Source organism: Drosophila melanogaster, chromosome 3R (genome assembly GCF_000001215.4).
Source record: "Drosophila melanogaster chromosome 3R".
NCBI classification, from domain to species: Eukaryota; Metazoa; Arthropoda; class Insecta; order Diptera; family Drosophilidae; genus Drosophila; species Drosophila melanogaster.
The window spans coordinates 4,531,518-4,551,291 of NT_033777.3; the positions used below are offsets into that span (position 1 = coordinate 4,531,518).

At 39.5% G+C, this 19,774-nt stretch overlaps 2 protein-coding genes and 1 long non-coding RNA gene across 6 annotated transcripts in view, besides 8 other annotated features; 2 read left to right on the forward strand and 1 right to left on the reverse strand.

The window, feature by feature from the left end:
- The window catches only part of CG34357 (uncharacterized protein), a 66,125-nt gene that overhangs the window by 39,575 nt on the left and 6,776 nt on the right, over nucleotides 1-19,774 (reverse strand). For all 4 annotated transcript variants that reach the window (NM_001104211.2, NM_001370010.1, NM_001202237.2 and 1 more), the window contains exons 3-4: nucleotides 6,288-7,172; nucleotides 2,632-3,008 (exon numbers count right to left, since the gene is read on the reverse strand). In NM_001104211.2, coding sequence (NP_001097681.2) covers nucleotides 2,632-3,008; nucleotides 6,288-6,912 — 1,002 coding nt within the window. In that variant the 5' untranslated portion in view covers nucleotides 6,913-7,172. The remainder of the gene's footprint in view (nucleotides 1-2,631; nucleotides 3,009-6,287; nucleotides 7,173-19,774) is intronic.
- Nucleotides 1,193-1,261: a mobile genetic element.
- lncRNA:CR31526 (long non-coding RNA:CR31526) lies at nucleotides 1,731-2,423 on the forward strand. The gene is made up of 2 exons (NR_144648.1): nucleotides 1,731-1,914; nucleotides 1,976-2,423. It is a non-coding gene; the product is annotated as a long non-coding RNA:CR31526 (long non-coding RNA).
- Nucleotides 7,417-8,616: a mobile genetic element.
- Nucleotides 8,693-8,723: a mobile genetic element.
- On the forward strand, nucleotides 9,839-11,698 carry Mur82C (Mucin related 82C; the record flags this gene model as incomplete). Its single annotated transcript, NM_141224.2, has 2 exons — nucleotides 9,839-9,911; nucleotides 9,987-11,698. The coding sequence occupies exons 1-2, from the start codon at nucleotides 9,887-9,889 to the stop codon at nucleotides 11,696-11,698; spliced, it is 1,737 nt and encodes a 578-aa protein (NP_649481.2). The 5' UTR covers nucleotides 9,839-9,886.
- Nucleotides 13,594-13,826: a mobile genetic element.
- Nucleotides 15,439-15,576: a mobile genetic element.
- Nucleotides 15,623-15,672: a mobile genetic element.
- Nucleotides 16,086-16,150: a mobile genetic element.
- Nucleotides 16,570-16,795: a mobile genetic element.

The following is a 19,774-nucleotide window of genomic DNA, read 5'->3' on the forward strand; positions in this document are numbered from 1 at the left end:
AAACTATTTTCAAAAGTCTGGGCGTATTAGTTTTGAGTGACTTATGTAAGCTTTAGAGAGGGCATTGCCAAAGTGTTCTTGGAATACCGATAGAAATGGACAAGAAAAATAATAAAGTGATCAAATATCAAAACCTTTTTCAAACATTTGCAAACAAACTTGCCTTGTCTATAACTCTGGAAATTGTGTGCTTAATATCAACTACCTTGTATTTAACGATCCTGATAGAAAATGGAAACCACTTTTACGGATTTCGACCACAAGTCTCCATTCGCAGGAATAACCTTATAACACTTTTCCGCTAAACTAGCGAGTTTTTTCAAAAGTGTTAGAACTAATGTTTCCCATGGCGCGATGTTTAACAGAGAAAAGTGTATTTTATACTTTAAATTAACGTTTTGATGCTTCTCCACAGTGATACAGAAATCCTAAAGAATGAACAATATGGAGATTATACATTTTTATAAGCTATTTCCATTCCAAACCGTTTCTCCAGAAAAAAACCAAATCGAATATAATAAGACAAACCTTCTTGAATTTTTAATCGCCAGTTGACCTGCCTTAACTTTAATGGGCACCCAAAGCGCATCAATGGCAACTCATTGTGCGACAATTGTATCGCATATTTAAGGGCTACTCCACCGGCGGCAACGTGGGTGGCATTATTTTGTTGCAGTTTCTGCGCATTAATATTGCACACTTAATTGCACGTTTTGAAACTTTGTCGCTATTTTCTTGTCCCTGTTGGATGCTGAGCATGGGGCTGGTCCCCTATCGCTTTAGCGCTATCCCTTATTGCACACAAAAAGAAACTATTGGAATTGTCGAATTGAATCTCCTTCAACCATCAAGGATGAGATCGGGAAATGTTTTTGGGTAAAAATGCTACGCAAGGATATTTTCACATGTAATTACCATAGACCAATCTTTGATTGATAAAAGAAAAGGAAAAGGAGAATTTAGAGAATGTATATGGAGACTTTTAAAATGTTTCGAAATGGGGTTTGTTGAATTCCCTTAAATGGGCGTTGGAGTGGTGACCAATGGGATTTGGACTGACCAATTTAATTACTGAAAAATGAGCGTTTTTAGACGTTAATGCCAAATGCAAAATCTTAACATTCGCAGATGAATGGACAGAATGACATAGACAGATCTCCTGGGCTAGTTATCCTGATTAAGAATACATGTACAGTTTGTCAAGAAACTGATTACACACTGTGACTTAAAAGCTAAAACTTAAGGGTTCTTTGCTTAATTATGTAGTTGTATTTTGACCCAAATGAAAACAAAATTATTATTTGCCAAAAGACTGGTGTACATTAAGTAAAATACTATGGTTCAAAATATGGAAATACATTTTACAAGCGGGCATGGCTGCTGATAGTGATAATGAATGTGGGTATATACGGTATGTACCTGTTACGAAATGTATGAAATGTTGGTCACCAAGAGTATGGAATTATGACTAAGGATGTCGAATACTGAGGCACGTCATTAACACCAATTATTTGCATACCACCTCGCAGATGCTATTTCACAGGGACCCTGGTCCAGTAGACTGCTATTCGGTCATTGCCCTGTGACAGAGAGGAACCACGCTCTTCGTCTTGCCAATCATTTTGCCTCAGTTCATCAGCGCATTTGGGGCACACAGATTTTCATTAAAAAGTTTGCTGACAATCTCAACAAGTTATAACACTTTCGGAAGCACTTCGCTCGAAACTTGTCAATCAATTGTCAACAAAAAATCGTCCGGCACGCTGGCGGGCTTATAAAAATATGCAAAAGTAACGAACAGAACTTTACGTTACACGATTTGTGTGACAGTTGGCCAAGTAGAAGAATGAGGCGTTCCTAGCCAATTAGGCCAGATATTCTTCAGGGCACTTGTTGTGCATCTAAGCCGGCAGGGTAAGCCAAGGGCAACACTTGCCACTAAAAGTAATTTCATGCCAGCGTCGACTTTCATCAGGCAATTTCGCAGCATATTTTGGATAGTTCCCGCCACACCGCCTCACCTAACCACCTCCGAAATGCATCTTCCCTTAGCCTTTGGCACGGTATTCCATTTCCTGTTTGCTGCATCCCCGTGCACACAGTACGGTGCACGTTTGTGGTGCGAGGAGGAGCTGTCTCCTTTTTCTGTTTGGAAATTGTTTTGCAAATTGCAAATTGCTAATGCAAAATGCCTGTGGCTCTTTCGGGCCACGATCGTAGTTATTTTGCCTAAACTTCTCCTTAATTAACACTCCAAATTTGGCTGGCAGCTCTCCATTCACGACGAAAGGCGCAGTGGGTATGTGCTGAATTAAATAACGAGCCGCACAATAAACGATTAACCTTTTAGATTTTAATTCTTAGGTTCTGTAATAATGTACTTTAGTATTTATTTTTCAAAATAAGAAAGCTTATTAAAAATTAAAATTCCGTTGTAGTAAGAACGCATACCCATACCCTAGTGACCCTTTAAAGCAAAGCCAAAGATTGAGCCTAAGTTATCCATGTTCGATTATTTCTCCCACTTAAAGTGCGTCAATTGCAGCTTTCGCCGTACATAGCTCCCGTTTCATGATCCCATCAAAGATATTCCTTTGTGAGTCAGCAATCTTAAACTAAGGACGTACTCACTTTCATTCGCGGACAGGGCCACAGGACGACGGTCTTATTGAAATCGAGGGCCAGTTGCTCCGCCAGCTGATGACAGTGACCCGAGAAGATGCGGGCGTCGTTCCAATGATTTTCCTCGGTCTCGCCCGATGAATGGGATTCCTCCTCGCCCGCTGGAAACTGTTTTGCTTTGGAGTCCTCATGATGATGACGATGGGGCTCCTGCTCCTGCTTTGAATGCAGCCGATGTTGCTGACGTGGCTGGCTGGGCGTGCCAATGTAGATAGTGGAATTTTGGTCCACGTCCACGTGGCTGGCTACCATAATGCCCGCATTTAAAGTCTTTATAACGCTCGTGTACTTGGGCAGCTCGAGTAATTTAATGAAGCCGCTTAAGTCTGGGCGCAGACGTCGACATCGTTGTTTTCATCATCGGACAGGAAAAAGAAAGAGAAACATTTTATGTGGCGTATAAAAAGGTTGTGCATTATTAAGCTTCTTGCAGTACGCTTTTCTGCCAGTGTATATGAGTATGTGCTTAAGCAGTGTAGTTACTGTCACTGCTGATGCTGGCATCCAAGCAAAATCTGTTTGCAACGGCAGCAGTTATAACTTCTTGCAGCTAGCCAGTGATGCCAGTATCAGAGCCTTTTAAAATAAAACGAGTGAATAAATAAATAAGAACTGGAGTATTTTAAACAAATAATTTTATTTAAGCCTTAAAGTATCCATACCGACATGTTATTGGCTTTGTGGTGAGACAGACATGCAGATTCCATGAAAAATGTTGAAAAGAGAAAGTACAATTGCTGTTTTTGCTCATCAAGTGTTCTAGTTCGGCAATAAAATGTTGGTTTTAATTTGATCGAAATCGGATCGTTGTATTTCATGAGTATTATAAATCGGTATACCGCGGTTCCTTTTAAATATGTATATAATTAATGCGAGGCTATATAAGTTTCAAGTCGCCGAAGCTGTTTTGCTTTCTTGTTAAAAAAAAAGGTCTACAAAATAGCTAAGTCGACATCGCTTTTTTGCTGTGTGCCGAGGTCTTCAAGTGGTCTTCTGTGGATTCTTCATGGTCCGCTTGCCAAGTATTCAGAAAGTGGACAGGGTTATGAACGCCAGTGATTTACATGCCTTTGAACCTGAGATTCTGCACTGGGAACAACATTTCGGGAGTTTTTACTAACGCATTGAGTAGCAACTAAAAATGCGTGGGGCTTCCTGTTCATAAGCAGAGTTTTTCTTACCGAGCCTTGCTACTTTTTTGGAGAGTAATGGCTATTGTGAATTGAGATATTTTCTTGGGATATACTCCATATATTTTTCCCGAATTATGTTTCCACAAGTGAAACATGATGTAGCGTTTTACATTGTGTTATCTGCACATAAGCATCTCCTTCAGTAACGTTAGAGCCTATACTTTTGCACCTTTCACCAAAATCGAACTGTACTATAACAACTATATTCGGCAGAGACATTATGAAATTTCCCATATGCTTCAATGATATTTGACTTTTTGATCAAAAGCAAATGTCCTGTGGGATCTATATAAAATCGAAATTAAATATATTGCCAAAAAACTGACGTATACTAAAACGAAACTCTTTAGTATTTATAACAGTAAAGGGAATTAAACGAAAGGATTGCTTGCTTTTTTCGATCCTGTGGCGGATGAAGAGGTATTGAAATATGATATAGAGGTCCGATCGGAATCCGCCTAAACACCACCTCCAATACAAAAAAGAATTTTAGGTAGCGATGAAGTGAAGAACAAATTGAAAATGGTCGCTTTACTGCTGTACTGCGTTGCAAACTTCTGACTAAAATCAATATACCTTCTGAAATGGCTATCATTGAGCTCCCCGACTATCAGTGAAATTGCAAACGAGAATATGGGAAATCTCCAGACGGACAGAAGGACAAATCGACTCTCCCATTGATCCTGATCATGTATATGCATACTTTATATAGGGCCGAAAGATATCTAATATATCTTCTTATTCTACGAGTAACGGGTATACGAATAAAGTATACCTTGCCGATCGAAAAGGAATACCGTACACCTTTTTAATAGCAACTACACCCATTAAAATGAGTTCGGACAAAGATCGCTTTAAGCTTAAACTGAATGCAGACCGTCGATGGCACTTCCATGAAAAAGTTTGCTGCGTCCGGCTATTGGGCCAATTATATAAGTTTTTATTCCTTTTCAGTTATTTTCAGAGTAAACACGAGCGTCGACACATGCCCAACTTTGTCGCTCACTTGTTTGGCGCCAAAGTTTTTGCCGACTGCAGCAATTTCGATGTTGTTCCGAGGGCGAGCAGATCAAGATTGATATATTTAATTTGGGGGGTGCCTCGAAGGTGTCATAAATAACAGGTTAAACTTGCTCGCTCCCACAGCCGTCTAAATTTATTTAAGTGCCCGACAACGGAATTCCATTTGCAAGCCAAACTAACGTAACGATTCCATTCCGTACAAATAAATTCCATTTGCCGCAATTTAAACTGACTGCCTTGCTGCGCTGCAGGTTTTTATGTTTTGCAAAATATTGAAATGGATTCTAGTTGCATGCGGCTCCCTTCAGCCCCAGTTGCAATTTATGTCCGAAGAAATGTCTGCGAGTTTATTTTCTGACCATCGTTGGCAACGGCACAAAAGCGGCTGCAGCGATCCATATACTGCTCTTAACCTCCGTACGAAATGAAAAGGGAAGTTATCCAGGAAAATAGTTGCGCAACCCACCACATATATGTATATTATATAAAGAGCTCACAAAAGGTGTGGATTGATTACTTCACATGTTGCTGTTGTGCAACGCAAACGAATGGACAGACATCCTGCTGCATTTGCCGTTCGCCAGGTTGTCCACTTATTCTACAATTTATATCCCTGCAGAGACAGCTGCTAATCCTAGCTGCTTTATTATGGTTTCGAAACTAACACAAGTCTTGGCATGGTCTTAAAAAATGAATAGCTCTGGACCGGAAATTGTAAGCTGTCACCAGCAGGGAAAACATCCTTCTGATGCGAGTGACCGACCAGAAAAATGACGCATAATTAAAGTATAACTTCTGCTGAAAAATGCCGGGAAGCTGGATGTGGACCTTCGTTCAAACTAAAAGAAAGTCAAAGGCAGGACGTGCTTAAATTAGTTTAAATTCGCTTGCGAAATGAGGGTTATTTACGTGGGCGAAAAAGGCAGAGTAAGAGCGAAAAGAAATCAAGGCGTAATGCATGCAAATTGAGTTCTCAGAGGTCGGAGCCCTCGTCTTCTAAAAAAGACTGCTAATGCTAAGGTATCCCACCTTCAGAGACTTCAATCTGAAGACTAGACTGGAGAGTCAGATAACTTTAACTCCAATTAATGCGCTTGATTTGAACCGCCCCATCCGTTGGCAAGGTTTCCCATAACGTGCACTATGTTGCCTGCCAGCAAACATTTAGGCGCAGCAAACAGACGGCCAATTCATCTTCATAAAGTGCCACCTTCAGCCTATGACTCGTGTGGAAATCTTCGAGCAGGAGTGGAAACTTGAGCATCGGGCGCAAAAAAATTATCAATAAAACACACGCGATGCACGTCGGCAAGGATTTTCAGGGCTGGATGGAACGAGGATGCTTGGCCTGTTCCTGATGGGTTTGTTTTTCGGCTTGTGTGTACTCACCCACATCACGTAGAAAATCGACGGTGACATTAAATAAATGCAGTTGGAAAAAGTCGAGGAAATTCTGAAAGCCCTGTTGCACATGCGTCAAATCAACGTGCAGCGAAGGAGGTATTAAAACGCCCACTCGTTGAGCCTGATGTTGCACTTGCTGCTGCTGCTGCTGCTGCTGCTGTCGCTTTTGCTGCGGGGGATTAATGCGCTGTTGCTGCTGCTGCAGTGGTTGCTGCTGGATTGCGGGCTTTTGCATTTGACGTTTGTGACGTCCAGCTTCACGCGCATTACGTGGACTTTTTGTTTGTATAGCTGTCGGCCAAATTGACTTGCTGCCAAGTGTTGTTTCTGCCGCTGACGCTGGCACAGACCGCGTAGCCGCATCTGCGCTTGTTGCAATGGCCCTGGATGGCTTGGCCGCTCGCAGGACGAGTACATCCGAGTGGAGGGGTTTTTCTGAGTGAAAGTGGGAGGACGAGGACGATGACGAGGACAAGGAGCTGGAGGCGGAGGCGGAGGCGAAGGTGGGACTCAAACCGAAGGATAATGAGGCTGCGCTGGGAGAATTGAGGAAGAAGAAGGCTGTCAACAGCGGAAATACTTTAGCAATTTGACAGGTTGTTAACTTCATTTATGTTGCGTATTTTGTTTGGTGTCCTGATGCTGCTGCTGTCGATTTTTGCGGTTCAGTGGTGTTGCTATTGCTGCTGCCGTTGCCGTTGACCGTTGCCCACTGCCAAGCTGCCACGCCCTGGCCCAATTACATTTTGAGGGGCCTGCGGATGCCGTTGTCGCAGCAGCATTTGTTGTTATTGCATTGATTGTTGATGTTAACGAACTTTCGAATTTGACATAATTGTGTTTCTATTGCTTGCCATTTACAGTGCCTTCCTGCAAAAAAAAGAGAGAGACAAAAGAATGTAATTTATCATTTAAAATTTGTTGAGAAAAGTTTGCAATTGGTTCGAGATATTTATCAATTTTGGAAAACTACCCAACACTTTGGGGTCTTCATTTTTGGCACTGCTTCAAAGAGTTTATTTATATGAAACGCAGTAAAATAGAAATTTACTATCTATTTTAGAATATATATATATATATTTCTAATGAGTTTAAACAGCCGAGACGATTATAGCAAAGACACTAGAATAACAAGATGCGTAACGGCCATACATTGGTTTGGCACTATGCAGCCACTTTTTTGGTGACGGCCAAAATTACTCTCTTTCGGCTCACTCCCGCTGAGAGCGTAAGAAATCTAAAAATATAATTTGCTTGCTTGTGTGAGTAAAAACAAGAGACGAGAACGCGTATAAGTGTGCGTGTTGTGCTAGAAGACGATTTTCGGGCCGAAATCAATTCTGATCGAAGAAACGAATTTACATGGTACATATTAGGGTAGTTTTTGCCAATTTCCTAGCAATATGATAAAATAAAAAAATTTTTAAAAATTCGCGCCCTGAATATTATAATTTTAAAGCTTTTTAAATTTGTTTGTTAAAATCGCCGCTCGAATTAGCTACCGTTTACACATTTATATTTATGTTTAATTCTAATTTGTCTCTCATCTGACAATTTTTTTAAAAGCGAAATATCTTTTTGGAACACTTTTAATGTTAATGTTACATCATATTAAGTCAAATGACTTAATAAATATACTAAATATTTAAAGGAAGTACAAAAAAAAGAAGACATTACGTTGAGAAATAAATATTTCATAAAAATAATACGAAGTAGAAAATATAAATTTATTAAATAAATAAAAATATGATAACTGTTTATTGCAAAAGTCATATCAAAGACACTAGAATTATTCTAGTGTCTTTGCTTTGTTCATATCTTGAGGCACGAAGTGCGGACACAAGCACTCAACAATCATTGCCTTATTAATTTTTCACACGCCGCAACATGAATACTCTAATGACAAATATTCTTATATAAAGTCATTTTTGAAATTTATTTTTGTGATAATATGTACATAGATTTGACTATTTCTAATCTATTTTCAAATAATAATAACGTTAAGGCAATGCAAAACAAGAATTTTTCGCATGGTGCCAATTGATCAAAAATAATATAGATTTAAAGCCAAAGAACTTCTAAGGTGAAGGGCATATTTTGTCAAATTTACAATGCATGTGAATACGTGTGCACACATACAGATGTCTGCTATCACTTTGTGCGTTGAAAAGAGCTGTTCGCTGTAGCGCTCTTCGCTCTCTCGCTCTCTAACAAAAATTCGAGAGAGCCTGGAGCCACCTCTAGAGCCACGGCCAAAAAATCGTGTGCCAAAAAATCGTATGGCGTTACGCATCTTGTTATTCTAGGGTCTTTGATTATAGTATTCCTTTCTCTACGCCAACAAATTGTTAAAATTTCCCTGTGATCTCCCACTAGTGTAGTATAGTCGGTGATAGTCGGGGAACTCGACTATAGCATTCTATGTTGTTTAAACAAGGATTTAATGATAATTAAATATAAAATAAGTCAAGTACCTTCGGCAGTTAAAAAAATGTGACCACGGGAAGTCTAGCTTTCTTAGCCTGACTGTCCAGAAAGTTGTGGTACAACAACTAAAACGATGATTTATTACATGCAGTCAAAGATTATTACTTCATTTCGAGCAATCCAGAAACTATAAAAAAAAGGTAGCATCCAGTTTCCAAAAGCGTCAAAGTGCCTTACACAATGGCTCTGCACGGACTGAACGTAGCAGATTTCCATTTAACGGTTACACTCTGGGTGACCATCGTCACTACAAAGTTACAAAGAGAAATCGGAAATGACAACATAGGCAAACCTAAGGGCTGAATTTTTTACTTTGCCAGCCGCTTTAAAAATGGAAGAGTCAACGAATTGATTTGCCAAAATAAACATTTTGTAGGCTAACATATCGAATCGCCCGTACTCCCTCCCCTAGTTGGGCTTTGTTTGGTTTGATTACTTTATTTGATAAGGCATTCCACCCACATAAATATAACCTCCACCTTGGAGCAATTTAAAACATAAAGTTCAAGCCACGCTCTATTTATTCCTTCCGGCTGAGCCCCGCAAATTTGACGGTTGATTACCTGCGTGACGCATTGGTGCGGTAATATTTTCATTCATCAACATGACAATGAAAACTTTCACTTATGTTGTGCTAAAATCTGCTTTGTTGCCGCGGCCTGAAGGTTCTAAGCATTGTCATCCGATTGCCCGGAAATGATTGATTCTCCTGTCTTGTTGTCGTTAGGCGTAATTAAATAATCTACCCGGGAATCTATAAGAGGGTGTTTCAACTCAAAAAGGCTCAAAATGACATACGATGGGTGTTGGATTTTTCCAATGGAGCTTCAAAACGAAACCGAGGCACACATGTTGGTCACTGAAAGCTTTTTCCTAATGATGGATGGTGTTTGTATATTAAATGTATTTTATATTAAATGTATTTTACATGTGGAGATAGAGAGTAAACTTTATATTCAGACATACAAACACTGTGTCCAAGCGCATTAGTACAAATCCGACCGCGAAATTCAACATATTTAAAAAAATAATAAAAACTAAAATAAAATAAGCCCAATACATTTTAAACTCCAGTACGAGTAATAGATGCGACCACTATGGTATGTGCTGTGCTTTTCTATGGTATGTAAAATCTTGTCGTAGTTTTACGAAGATACTGATTTTTCCAACGCAACGCACAATGGGCTGCTCATCAAGTGCTCGTAGTGTGGGCTCTTCTTTTCACAGCCATGGGACTTCTTGGGGATGTTGAACGAAGACTTAAATACCGTATATTTCATGAATTGGCTGTTCACGCTCATAACAAAAGTGTACACCCGGTTTCGGTTTCCCGATTGGCGGAGGCAAAACGGCGGATTATTGCTGCCGAGAAAGAAACCGAATTGAAGACCATGGAACACATTCAAAAGAACCTCTTGGATATCTGTGACTTGATCAAAGAAGACCCATGCGATCTCAGGAGAGCCGAGACCTGTCCCTCTTGGAGGCCAGGGTGTTACAACCGTCCGACGTCACATTGTCCCCCTTGGAAACCTGGATGCAATGTTCCCATCCCGCCAAAAATGTGCTGGTTCAAGCCAGGACAGCCTTGTCCGCACCCTTTAGGAGCTTATTGCCATGGAGGTGGTTGGTGTAAGCCAGGCAGCAAGTGCCCCGGTGACCCATTACCAGAGGAAAAACCAGAGTCAACACAAACGGATGGAAATTCAGATCTATTAGCAGACAGTCTAAAAACGACTTATCCGATAACAACGTCTCCCAGAATAACAACATCTTCAACTACAACAACACCAACTACAACTAAAACAACACCAACTACAACAACACCAACTACAACAACACAAACTACAAGAACATCAACTACAACAACTCCAACTACAACAACAGCAACTACAACACCAACGACAACAACAACAAAAACTACAACAACTCCAACTACAACTCCAACTTCAACACCAACTACAACAACTACAACAACAACAACACAAACTACAGGAACATCTACTACAACAACTCCAACTACAACAACACCAACTACAACAACTCCAACTATAACAACACCAACAACTACAACACCAACTACAACAACAACAACTACAACAACCACTTCAACGTCAAGAATTCGAAGCACAACTTATAAAATAACAACGTATTCTAGAACATCAACAATTCCGACTTCGATAAGCCCAAGTACAACTTTACAATCAGCAAAAACTTTTACAACATCTTCAACAATTCTAACTTCTTCAATCACGACATCTTCCATGAAAAAAGATATACCAAGCACATCAATGTCAACTCTGAGTTCACATTTTTCTTCGCCAATTCATACAAGTTCATCAACTTCTTCTGGGCTTGGAATATGCGGAAGGCCAGGGGCTCCAGGTGGACCAAATGGTCCAGGAGGTCCCATGGGTCCGGGTGGCCCTGGTGGTCCAGGTGGACCTGGAGGTCCGGGGGGACCTGGCGGACCGGGCGGACCTGGCATGCCTTGGGGTCCCGGAGGACCTGGAGGACCCGGTGGTCCAAATGGACCTGGAGGCCCTGGTGGTCCCGGAGGACCTGGAGGTCCTGGTGGTCCAGGAGGACCTTGCGGCCCGGGATGTGAAAAGGCGAGAAGGACATCTCGGAAGCGAAAATGTTGCTCAAAAGCTAAGCATTGGGCCCCAAAACATACACATCATCCCCATGGAGACCCCATCACCTTACCAATTGGTCCACCTGAAATAAAACAGTTTAGAATGCGGCCAATAGAGGCGGATACATTCAAGCTACGTGATCAATTAAAAATATCGATTATAAGCCCAAGAAGTAATCTCCCAATATTCAGAAGTCAATCCAAAAAAAATTGCATTGTTGCACATATTCTTAACTCTTTCAATGATGAAGAAAATAAAAAGAATGAATAGCATTCGTAAAAGACTATTATAGTTAGATTGATTGCATCAGCGGTAAGCTGATTATTCTTTGGTCGCAAATCCCAATTTTGACCAACCAAGTTTTAAAATGATGCGTGCTTCTATCTGATACTTCTCCCAAAGACTCCTTCTCTTTCAGGTAGTATATAAGAACGGAACTGAATGGTGTGCACCACTATATCATATAGTTGCCAAAGGAAAATTTAATAAAAACGTTTCCTCATTGCTTTTGAACACAAAATGTTCTAATTCGGTGTACATACATAATTAAATGTATAGAACGAAGTATAATTACTGCAAGGGTATATACGCCTAGGGGTGCCTTTCTTGTTAAACCTAAGTTATTAAGCCGATCTTATAAATCTTTTAAAATTGATTTTATTCAAGGCCTGGCTTGCTTAACTAAGCTTTTGCTTGACATCCCCTTTAGTGCATATATACATATATATACATAAAAACTTCCATAAAGTATGTCTTTATACTTACATAAAGCATTAAAATATACATTTATCACAGGCGCTTACAGGTAAATTGATTTTTTGACCTTTCAACGTTTTTTAAATGAAACTTCAGTGAATTTCAACTGTAGTGAAACCCTTTTAACCAAACGAGCGCCGGACGAAAATTAAAAAAATTGCTTTTAATTTTAAAGATTCTATAAGTAATAAAGCTGCAAGCTTGTATAGGAAAACCCGTACTGAGTGTGGGTCGAAAAGCTTTGAGGGACAAGAATGGGAGGAAAAAGCGTAAATAATAAACAACAACAGCAGCAGTAATAAACAACATTTATGATACAAGGGTGGTTCTGCGTTTATATAAATAAATGTATTAAGAACTTTTAAGGATGCATGATATAAAATGAGCGGGCCGATGAGTTGGGTGTGTAAAACAAGCTTTAATTCTGAGTCGGAGTGGGTAGATCTGTGACGGCGATTTTTTTCCACATCGCACGCTTCATTAGTTCCAGATACTGTCATCTCATCTTTCCCATGTTTACGTTTATGTATTTTATTATGCCTGTGCGGTGGGTATATTGATTTCAGTTAGAAGTTTGCAAAGCAGTGAAAAAGACATAGACATGCCGCCATAAAAAGTGTTTATATTCTTAACCGGTATCAACAGCTGCGGCAATTCGTTTCTACGGTCTTAGTTAAGATATCAGTATCTCAAAAGTTGTATTTTTACTGAAGGTTGTGTATGTCGGAACGGCTCGGATTGGAATACGAAATCATAGTGCTGCCACTAAAACCAATGTAAAATTAAACAGAACTGTGTCCTCTATGTTTCATCATATGTGTATCATAGTTAACGCGAACGCTTTCCTTCTTCTTATTGTTTTGTGTTATGCGGTTGTATCGCGACGCGAGAGATATATAATTAGGGTAGACCCACATACAGGCTTCTTGAACATGGGTTTGCGTATGTGTTTTTTTTTGGTTGGCGGCTTTTGTAGTCGATGGTGCAGACAGATACTCAATGTGGTATACTTCTCGCTTATTTACATACATAAATGCACAGACCAAACGGCAGTTAGAGCTGTATCTGTGTGTGGCTGCCTGTTTCCTTAACTGGAGCATCCTTAATACGCTTGCATATATGTATATGCATAGGGTCGTGACTTAAGGTCGTAGTTCAGCGCTAGTTCGTCGAAGTCGTATCCGCCAAACTAACAATGTGCGGAGTGTATTGGGCGAGGAGAAATGTAGCAGGGGGTGGCACACTGAGAATCGACAAACATCATAGGCCCACAGGGTTATTTGAAAAAAATGTATCCTGCCGCCCTTAACAGGTAATGGAATTCCCTTGGTAATCATATAGCCTTTTTATACCCGTTACCTAAAGAGTAAAAGGGTATACTAGATTCGTTGAAAAGTTGTTCGCTATCACTGTCCATATTAACTCCGAGATCTCAGGAACTATGAAAGCTAGAACATTCAAACTAGGCATGCAGATTCCAAAGAAATAGACACCGCCCGAAACTGTCACTCCCACACTTTAGAAAAATTTTAACATTTTCTGTTTGTTTATTTCCATCGATATGATAAAAGAGTTTTTAAATTTCTCGTTTGCACTTTACGGTATCTGATAGTCGGGGAACTCGACTATAGCGTTCTGTCTTGTTAATTTACTTTTAAATTTTTCTAACACTTGGCACGTGTTTTTTAGTCATTAAAATGATTTTAAAGACTTAAAGATCAACGTCTTGAAAACGTGTATTTATTTTATTTGCTTTAAATGTTAACACAACAAATTTCAAATACTGCATACTTGAAAGGAGCATAAAAAAGAAAGCTAGCTTCGGCAAGTCGATGCTTTTATACCCTTGAAGTAATTGTATATTACATATATTGTAATTAATCCGATAATAATAATTATTAACTATTTTTGACCAAAAACAATCAACTTATTTTGTTGGGTTTTTCTATTGTCCCCTTTTTTGGGGTTGCGAAATTCTGAAATCAATATACCCTCTGCCGGATATAAGAAATGTGAGCGCTTCCAGGTTTGGCTCTCAAACAATCTTGAAGAGCATTTTCTCCTTTATTTTGTGCATATCTCCTTTGCACTTCCACCATCTAGGTAACGGGTATCTATTAGTAGAGATACGCAACTACAGGTTTCCCTCTCGTTTTAAGGTTCTGTGCGGCGCAACTTACATAAGAGACCACCCGGAGGGATCCGCGGATCCAACTTCTGTGCGCCGCTCACAAGTCCTGATTTAGCTCTCGCATGGGCTCGCTTATTCGTTGGTTCTTTTTGTTTCTGTAGCGGTGGCAGTCCTTCAAATTTGCCTTCACGGACAGCGGGTTGCGGGAAAGGGGCGGCTTGAGCTGGGTGTGTGACACATGTAACGCTTGCAGCGTCGCGCAAAAATGTGCGACACTAGGGCTCTATTACCACCCACCTTGCGATTTTGTCGTTCATTTTTTTTCGTGTGTATTCCTTTGTGGAATTTTTCACTTGGTTAGAGAATAATACTTTGTTTTATTTGAAACAGGAGAAACAAAATTTATTTCTGGTTATCAAATGTTTTCCCTTTTTTAAGATCAACCAATTTGTTCCGATTTCCTTCATAAATGTTTAAATTTTGTTACATATATGTATGACTAAGTGACTAAGAACATATTTAACTATATATAAATATCGATTTGAACAGTTTTCTAAGCGTATTCTTTTAAGTAAGGATGCTTGTATTCTGAAATAATAACATTTTCTTCAGCAGCTCAACAGTGCGCATATACAATCATCTCCATTTCAATACGAAATATCTATTCCCCTATTAAGCCATACCATATCATACTATACCAAATATCTTAGATATTTTTTTTGTGAGAGTGGGAATGCCTTTCCTTCTCTGTCGCTTGTTTGTGCACAAATTAATCGCAGCGGCAAAGCAAAAACAACCTTGAAAATTCGTAACATGAACGAATGTGTCGCTTCGCATTTATGCCGGAAAAGTTGATTTCCCTGCTTTCTATCGATGTTATTTTTGTTGTTAACTTTGAGTGTCATAATTGTAGGCAACAGGAAAAGTTTTCATGTTGGTCGGTTAGTGCTTTTTTTTTTGCCAATATCGTTGCTTCTGTTGTTGATTGCCTAAATGTCAATTGACATTAATGAGTATTGTTCGCATAACCTTGGCCTAAATTAATTGCCAAAACGTGGATAGTGTCATTGTCAAGTTATAATGTTATTTGGACCACTCGTGAACATACATATATGTATGGTGTGGCTTGGTCTAAAAGGCGACCAAAGTGCGGAAGTTGGAGCGCCCCTGGTATACTCTTAAGGAAGGGAGTGCGATCTGCCTTCACACCGTGATCATCGAAGTCATACCTTGACTAGCAGAGCACACGGAGGTTTTTGTTCTTCCGCGCTGCGGTAGCACCAAGGATAACTGCCTGAAGTCAAATCCCTGCCGGCTCCGATCTCCAGGGCCATGGGACTCGTCACAGGTGAGAGAACTTTTAACGAAACTTTCGCGATCGAGCGAACTGCAGCAAACAAAAAGCATTCCGCAAACGGTCTTTCCTTACCGAAAGAGTGACATGAAGCAGAACCCAAGCAACCCAGGTAGGGGTGGCCTAGTGGAACAAGCCGAGAGAGAAGAGAAGGAGCAAATGACGGAAGAGTACCTAGCCATCAAGCCTAGTCATCTAGTCACCAAGCCAAACAACTTGGAAAGGTTGCTGAGACGGTGGCAATAGTCGACGAAGGAAGGCTAATAACCGGGCATGGGTGCTTTAGGAGCTACCTCACCAGGCGTGGTCTCGACGACAGCCACAACTGCCCATAGTGAAATGTCGGAACACATAATTTTCTGTTGCCGTTGTATCGAGTCGCCAAAAAACTGTTTGCCACGCCCACTCTAACGTCTACTTGCTGAGCAAGGGGCATCTGATAGTCGGAAAACTCGACTATAACGTTCACTCTTGTTAAATTTAATAACGGAATTTTATAGTTGGATGTACGGTAAATCTGGTATTTACTTCCTTCCTTCACTTACCCTCCAAATTTTCATATACAATTTTTTTGAGCGTTAGGTACAAACAAGCCAAGAAAACAAGAGAGAATCAGACACTCGTTGCTCAGCAAGGGTGAGTGCGAACGCGAAATTTAATAATTATATATATATTATAATATAATTATAATATTATAATATAATTATAATATTATAATATATGTTAAGGAATTAATTATTATATTATATTAAGGAATTAAATGAGAACAAAATTAAAAATGGTTCTAAGGTGTGGGCGTGACCGGTTCGGTGACTTTAGAAATTTACTAGACTAATAAAATTATGAAAAATATCAATTTTTTCAAAAATGTGGACGAACAGTTTTTTTTTTTAATCGTGCAAGACTAATAAAAATGTGAAAAAATATCAACACAATTTTCAAAAGTGTGAGCATGACGGTTTTGTGCGGTTTGTGGGCGTTAGAGTGGGCGTGAAAACATGGGTCAACAAACTTGCGCTGCGTCTTTTTCTCAAGAGTCTGTATGCTGAATCGCAACCCTCTACGTTTTATAGTTCCTGATATCTTCAAGTTCATACGGACGGACGGACATGGCTAGATCGAGGCTTCCTTCTGCCTGTTACATACTTTTCAACGAATTTTACTCTTTTCCTATACGAGTAACAGGTATAACGGGTATCTTTTACCGCTTCCACTTAACGGTTTGATTGCAATTCGTTCTTACCCACATTCGCATGTTTCTATAAATTTCCCCGAGGGGCTTCACGTATTAGAATTAAAGAGAATCAAAGTTAGAAGCTATCTGTATTTTGACGAAAATTGCAAAAACGCTTCTCGCTTCCTAACATTTTTATTCGCTTTTTTATTTTGTTTCGTAATCCTCGCTGATTTCGCTCCTTCTATATTAAACAGAAACAGAAGCAGACAACAAAGAGCCCTGCACTTAAGGTGAGCAAAGGTAATAAAAGAGGAAAATCAGGTGGATTCGTTATTCGAGTCGCTTTTACATTTCCACAGATCGACATGTTCATGCCATAATAAATTAAATAAAACTTCATTTCGGGTCCTGGTCCAATTAAATCACATCAAATAAATGTAATCTTATAGCAAAAATGCAGCTCTAAGGAATAATGTGATTATATTCGACTTTGGTATAAAGGTTACTGAATTAATTTAAACGTAAGTAACACATATATAAAAGCGTATCCGACTTTACAAAAGTTTCTGTCTATATATTCTTGATTAGGCGTAATAACCGAGTCCCCTTTTCATAATTCTTACAATGCTAATTGCTTTAATAGACTACTAAAAAGATTCTGAGCAATCCGAATTATCTCCTGTATAGAAACTTGGCAGCTGGAAATTCTGATTTGTAAAGGGCAAAGCAAGGGACGATTTCATTAAGGTATGAACATTTTTACTAAATAACCATTGTTTTATTAAAATATTGTTTGAAACAAGCTATTTTTGAGAAATTTATAAGCGTAAAAGGAGTTCTGATCTGATGGTATGGTCATTTTTCTGGCATTTCCATAGAAATTGGGGAAAAATAATAAATAATAAATAATAAATATAATAAATAATAAAATGAGGAAAAAAAACTTTAAAGGGTGGCAAAAACTTGTTTGGATTAAGCCCTTCATACGGACAAGGGAAGGTCGACTTGCAAGTGATTTGATATGATCCGTAACATATAATCCGTGTGCGTAAAGCCGTTGCTTTACGGTAGGTGTGCATATATGTATAACCGTTTTAAATAGGTTGTCCGCAAAGGATGATTGGCAGTTCTATGCGGATTCAACATAGCTGATTATACGTGTTCTGATAGCCCAGCCCTCTCCCTACAGAACAACCCGACTCTATTGTCGTCTTGGTGCGCATATCGTTGTCGCAACCGTATTCGGTAACGTGACCTGTGCTTCGCATATCATCCTAAAAATGCGTTCCTCTCTACGTTAACACCACTTGCTCAACTCAGAGAATGATCCCATTCTACTTTAAAGATTACTATCAACACAGTTATACGAGATAGGAGAAAACACAGAAAAGTCAACTAAACGTGTACTGGTAAACTAATAAGTTGGCGAACGACTAGAACACAAAATATTGGACGAGTGCCTGATAATTTATGCAGCCAAAATTGTTTGTCTGTCTGTGGAGCACGGCCTGTACAAAAAATTTTCAGCGGATAGAGCTCAGGCTCCATATTCCTTCCTCCGAAAACAGTTTGCTCTTTTATTTCGGCTCCGCAAAATATTCTCGCAATTATGCGCACGCAACAAATTGTTTTTCCTTCTTCAGCTGTTTCCCAATTTCTTCGTTTTTTCTGCTTCCTGTCTCTGTTCCATCTGCTAAAATTTTTCCCTTATTCCATTTTTTCGTTGTTTCATTGCAATTTTGCGTTTTAATCATCACTTTTTGGGTGAGAACGCAACCCTTTTCGGTAGGGTTTTCTAAGGCTTTTTAATAGCTTTGCGTTAAAGTCCTTTTTTTTAGATTTTGTTATGTGTGACGCGGAGGTTTCTTCCCCTCCGCCTTCCGTCAATCTTCATCACTCCGTTCGCTATTCTCAATTTACTGGTCGGGAACTTCTCCGGGTTTTCTTCAGAAATGGCTTACTGGCCAATCTGGCTGTCAACTAATTTCATTTAGCTCTCTTGCGTGTGCGTTTGAGTCCTGGCTGTGAGCCATTACATGCGGATAATGCCACTAGGACATATGGGACAGTTCTCGGTCATGTTTTGAGGTCTTCTGGGCGTGTGTAAATGTTCAGGGATTTTATTAAATAGAGAAAGTATCCTGGTGCCAGAATAATTGGCGTACGTTGCATAACGTTTTGCAGTTTTGAAGCTGACCTCAAGAAATTGTTATCTTTGAAAGAATTTGATGCTAAGAACTTTCAAAAACTAAAACTAAAAAGCCCCATATAAACAGAAATTTGTTCATAAGTATGTTTCGTTGAAATGCTCTGACTTTTTAAATTGTTTAATAAGGGGCTAGATATTTGCTGTATGTTTACGAGTAAAAGAAGAGAAATATGCTGATATTTTCATTAAGTTGTTAGGTCAGTTGTTGTTGCCATGAAACATTCGCCTCGCCGTATAATTGAAATTGCACCAAACTTTTCGAAAAACTCGTTAAGTAATGTTTGTTAAAACCCTAAAAGAAAACAGCACCGGGTAAACTCGAAATGTTTGCCTCTGTAGTTTGCAGTCGCTGCTGCCAACTCACTTAGACCACGTCCAGCTGGCTCATTTGCATCCTGAATGAAAATGGGAAAACTGTCGCACATTTCCGGGCAACGTGTAAAAACTTTAATTCCGGTGCAAGGCATAATCACGTAAAATGTGATTTAATGAATTAATTTGAGGTCGACATTGACAAATTACAGGCGATTATAAATGGTCAAGAGATTGCGGCCGGATAACAACGCCAAGTGTTTTCCCAGTGGCGGGTTCCAATTTGGCAAATGTTTTTTGAGGAAAATCAGCAAGCTCTTGCATGGCAACTGGCCAAATGGTAGGGCTGGGAAATGAGAAGATACTTTACAGATACACAGGGACTAGGCGGATTCCGAGATACTCCA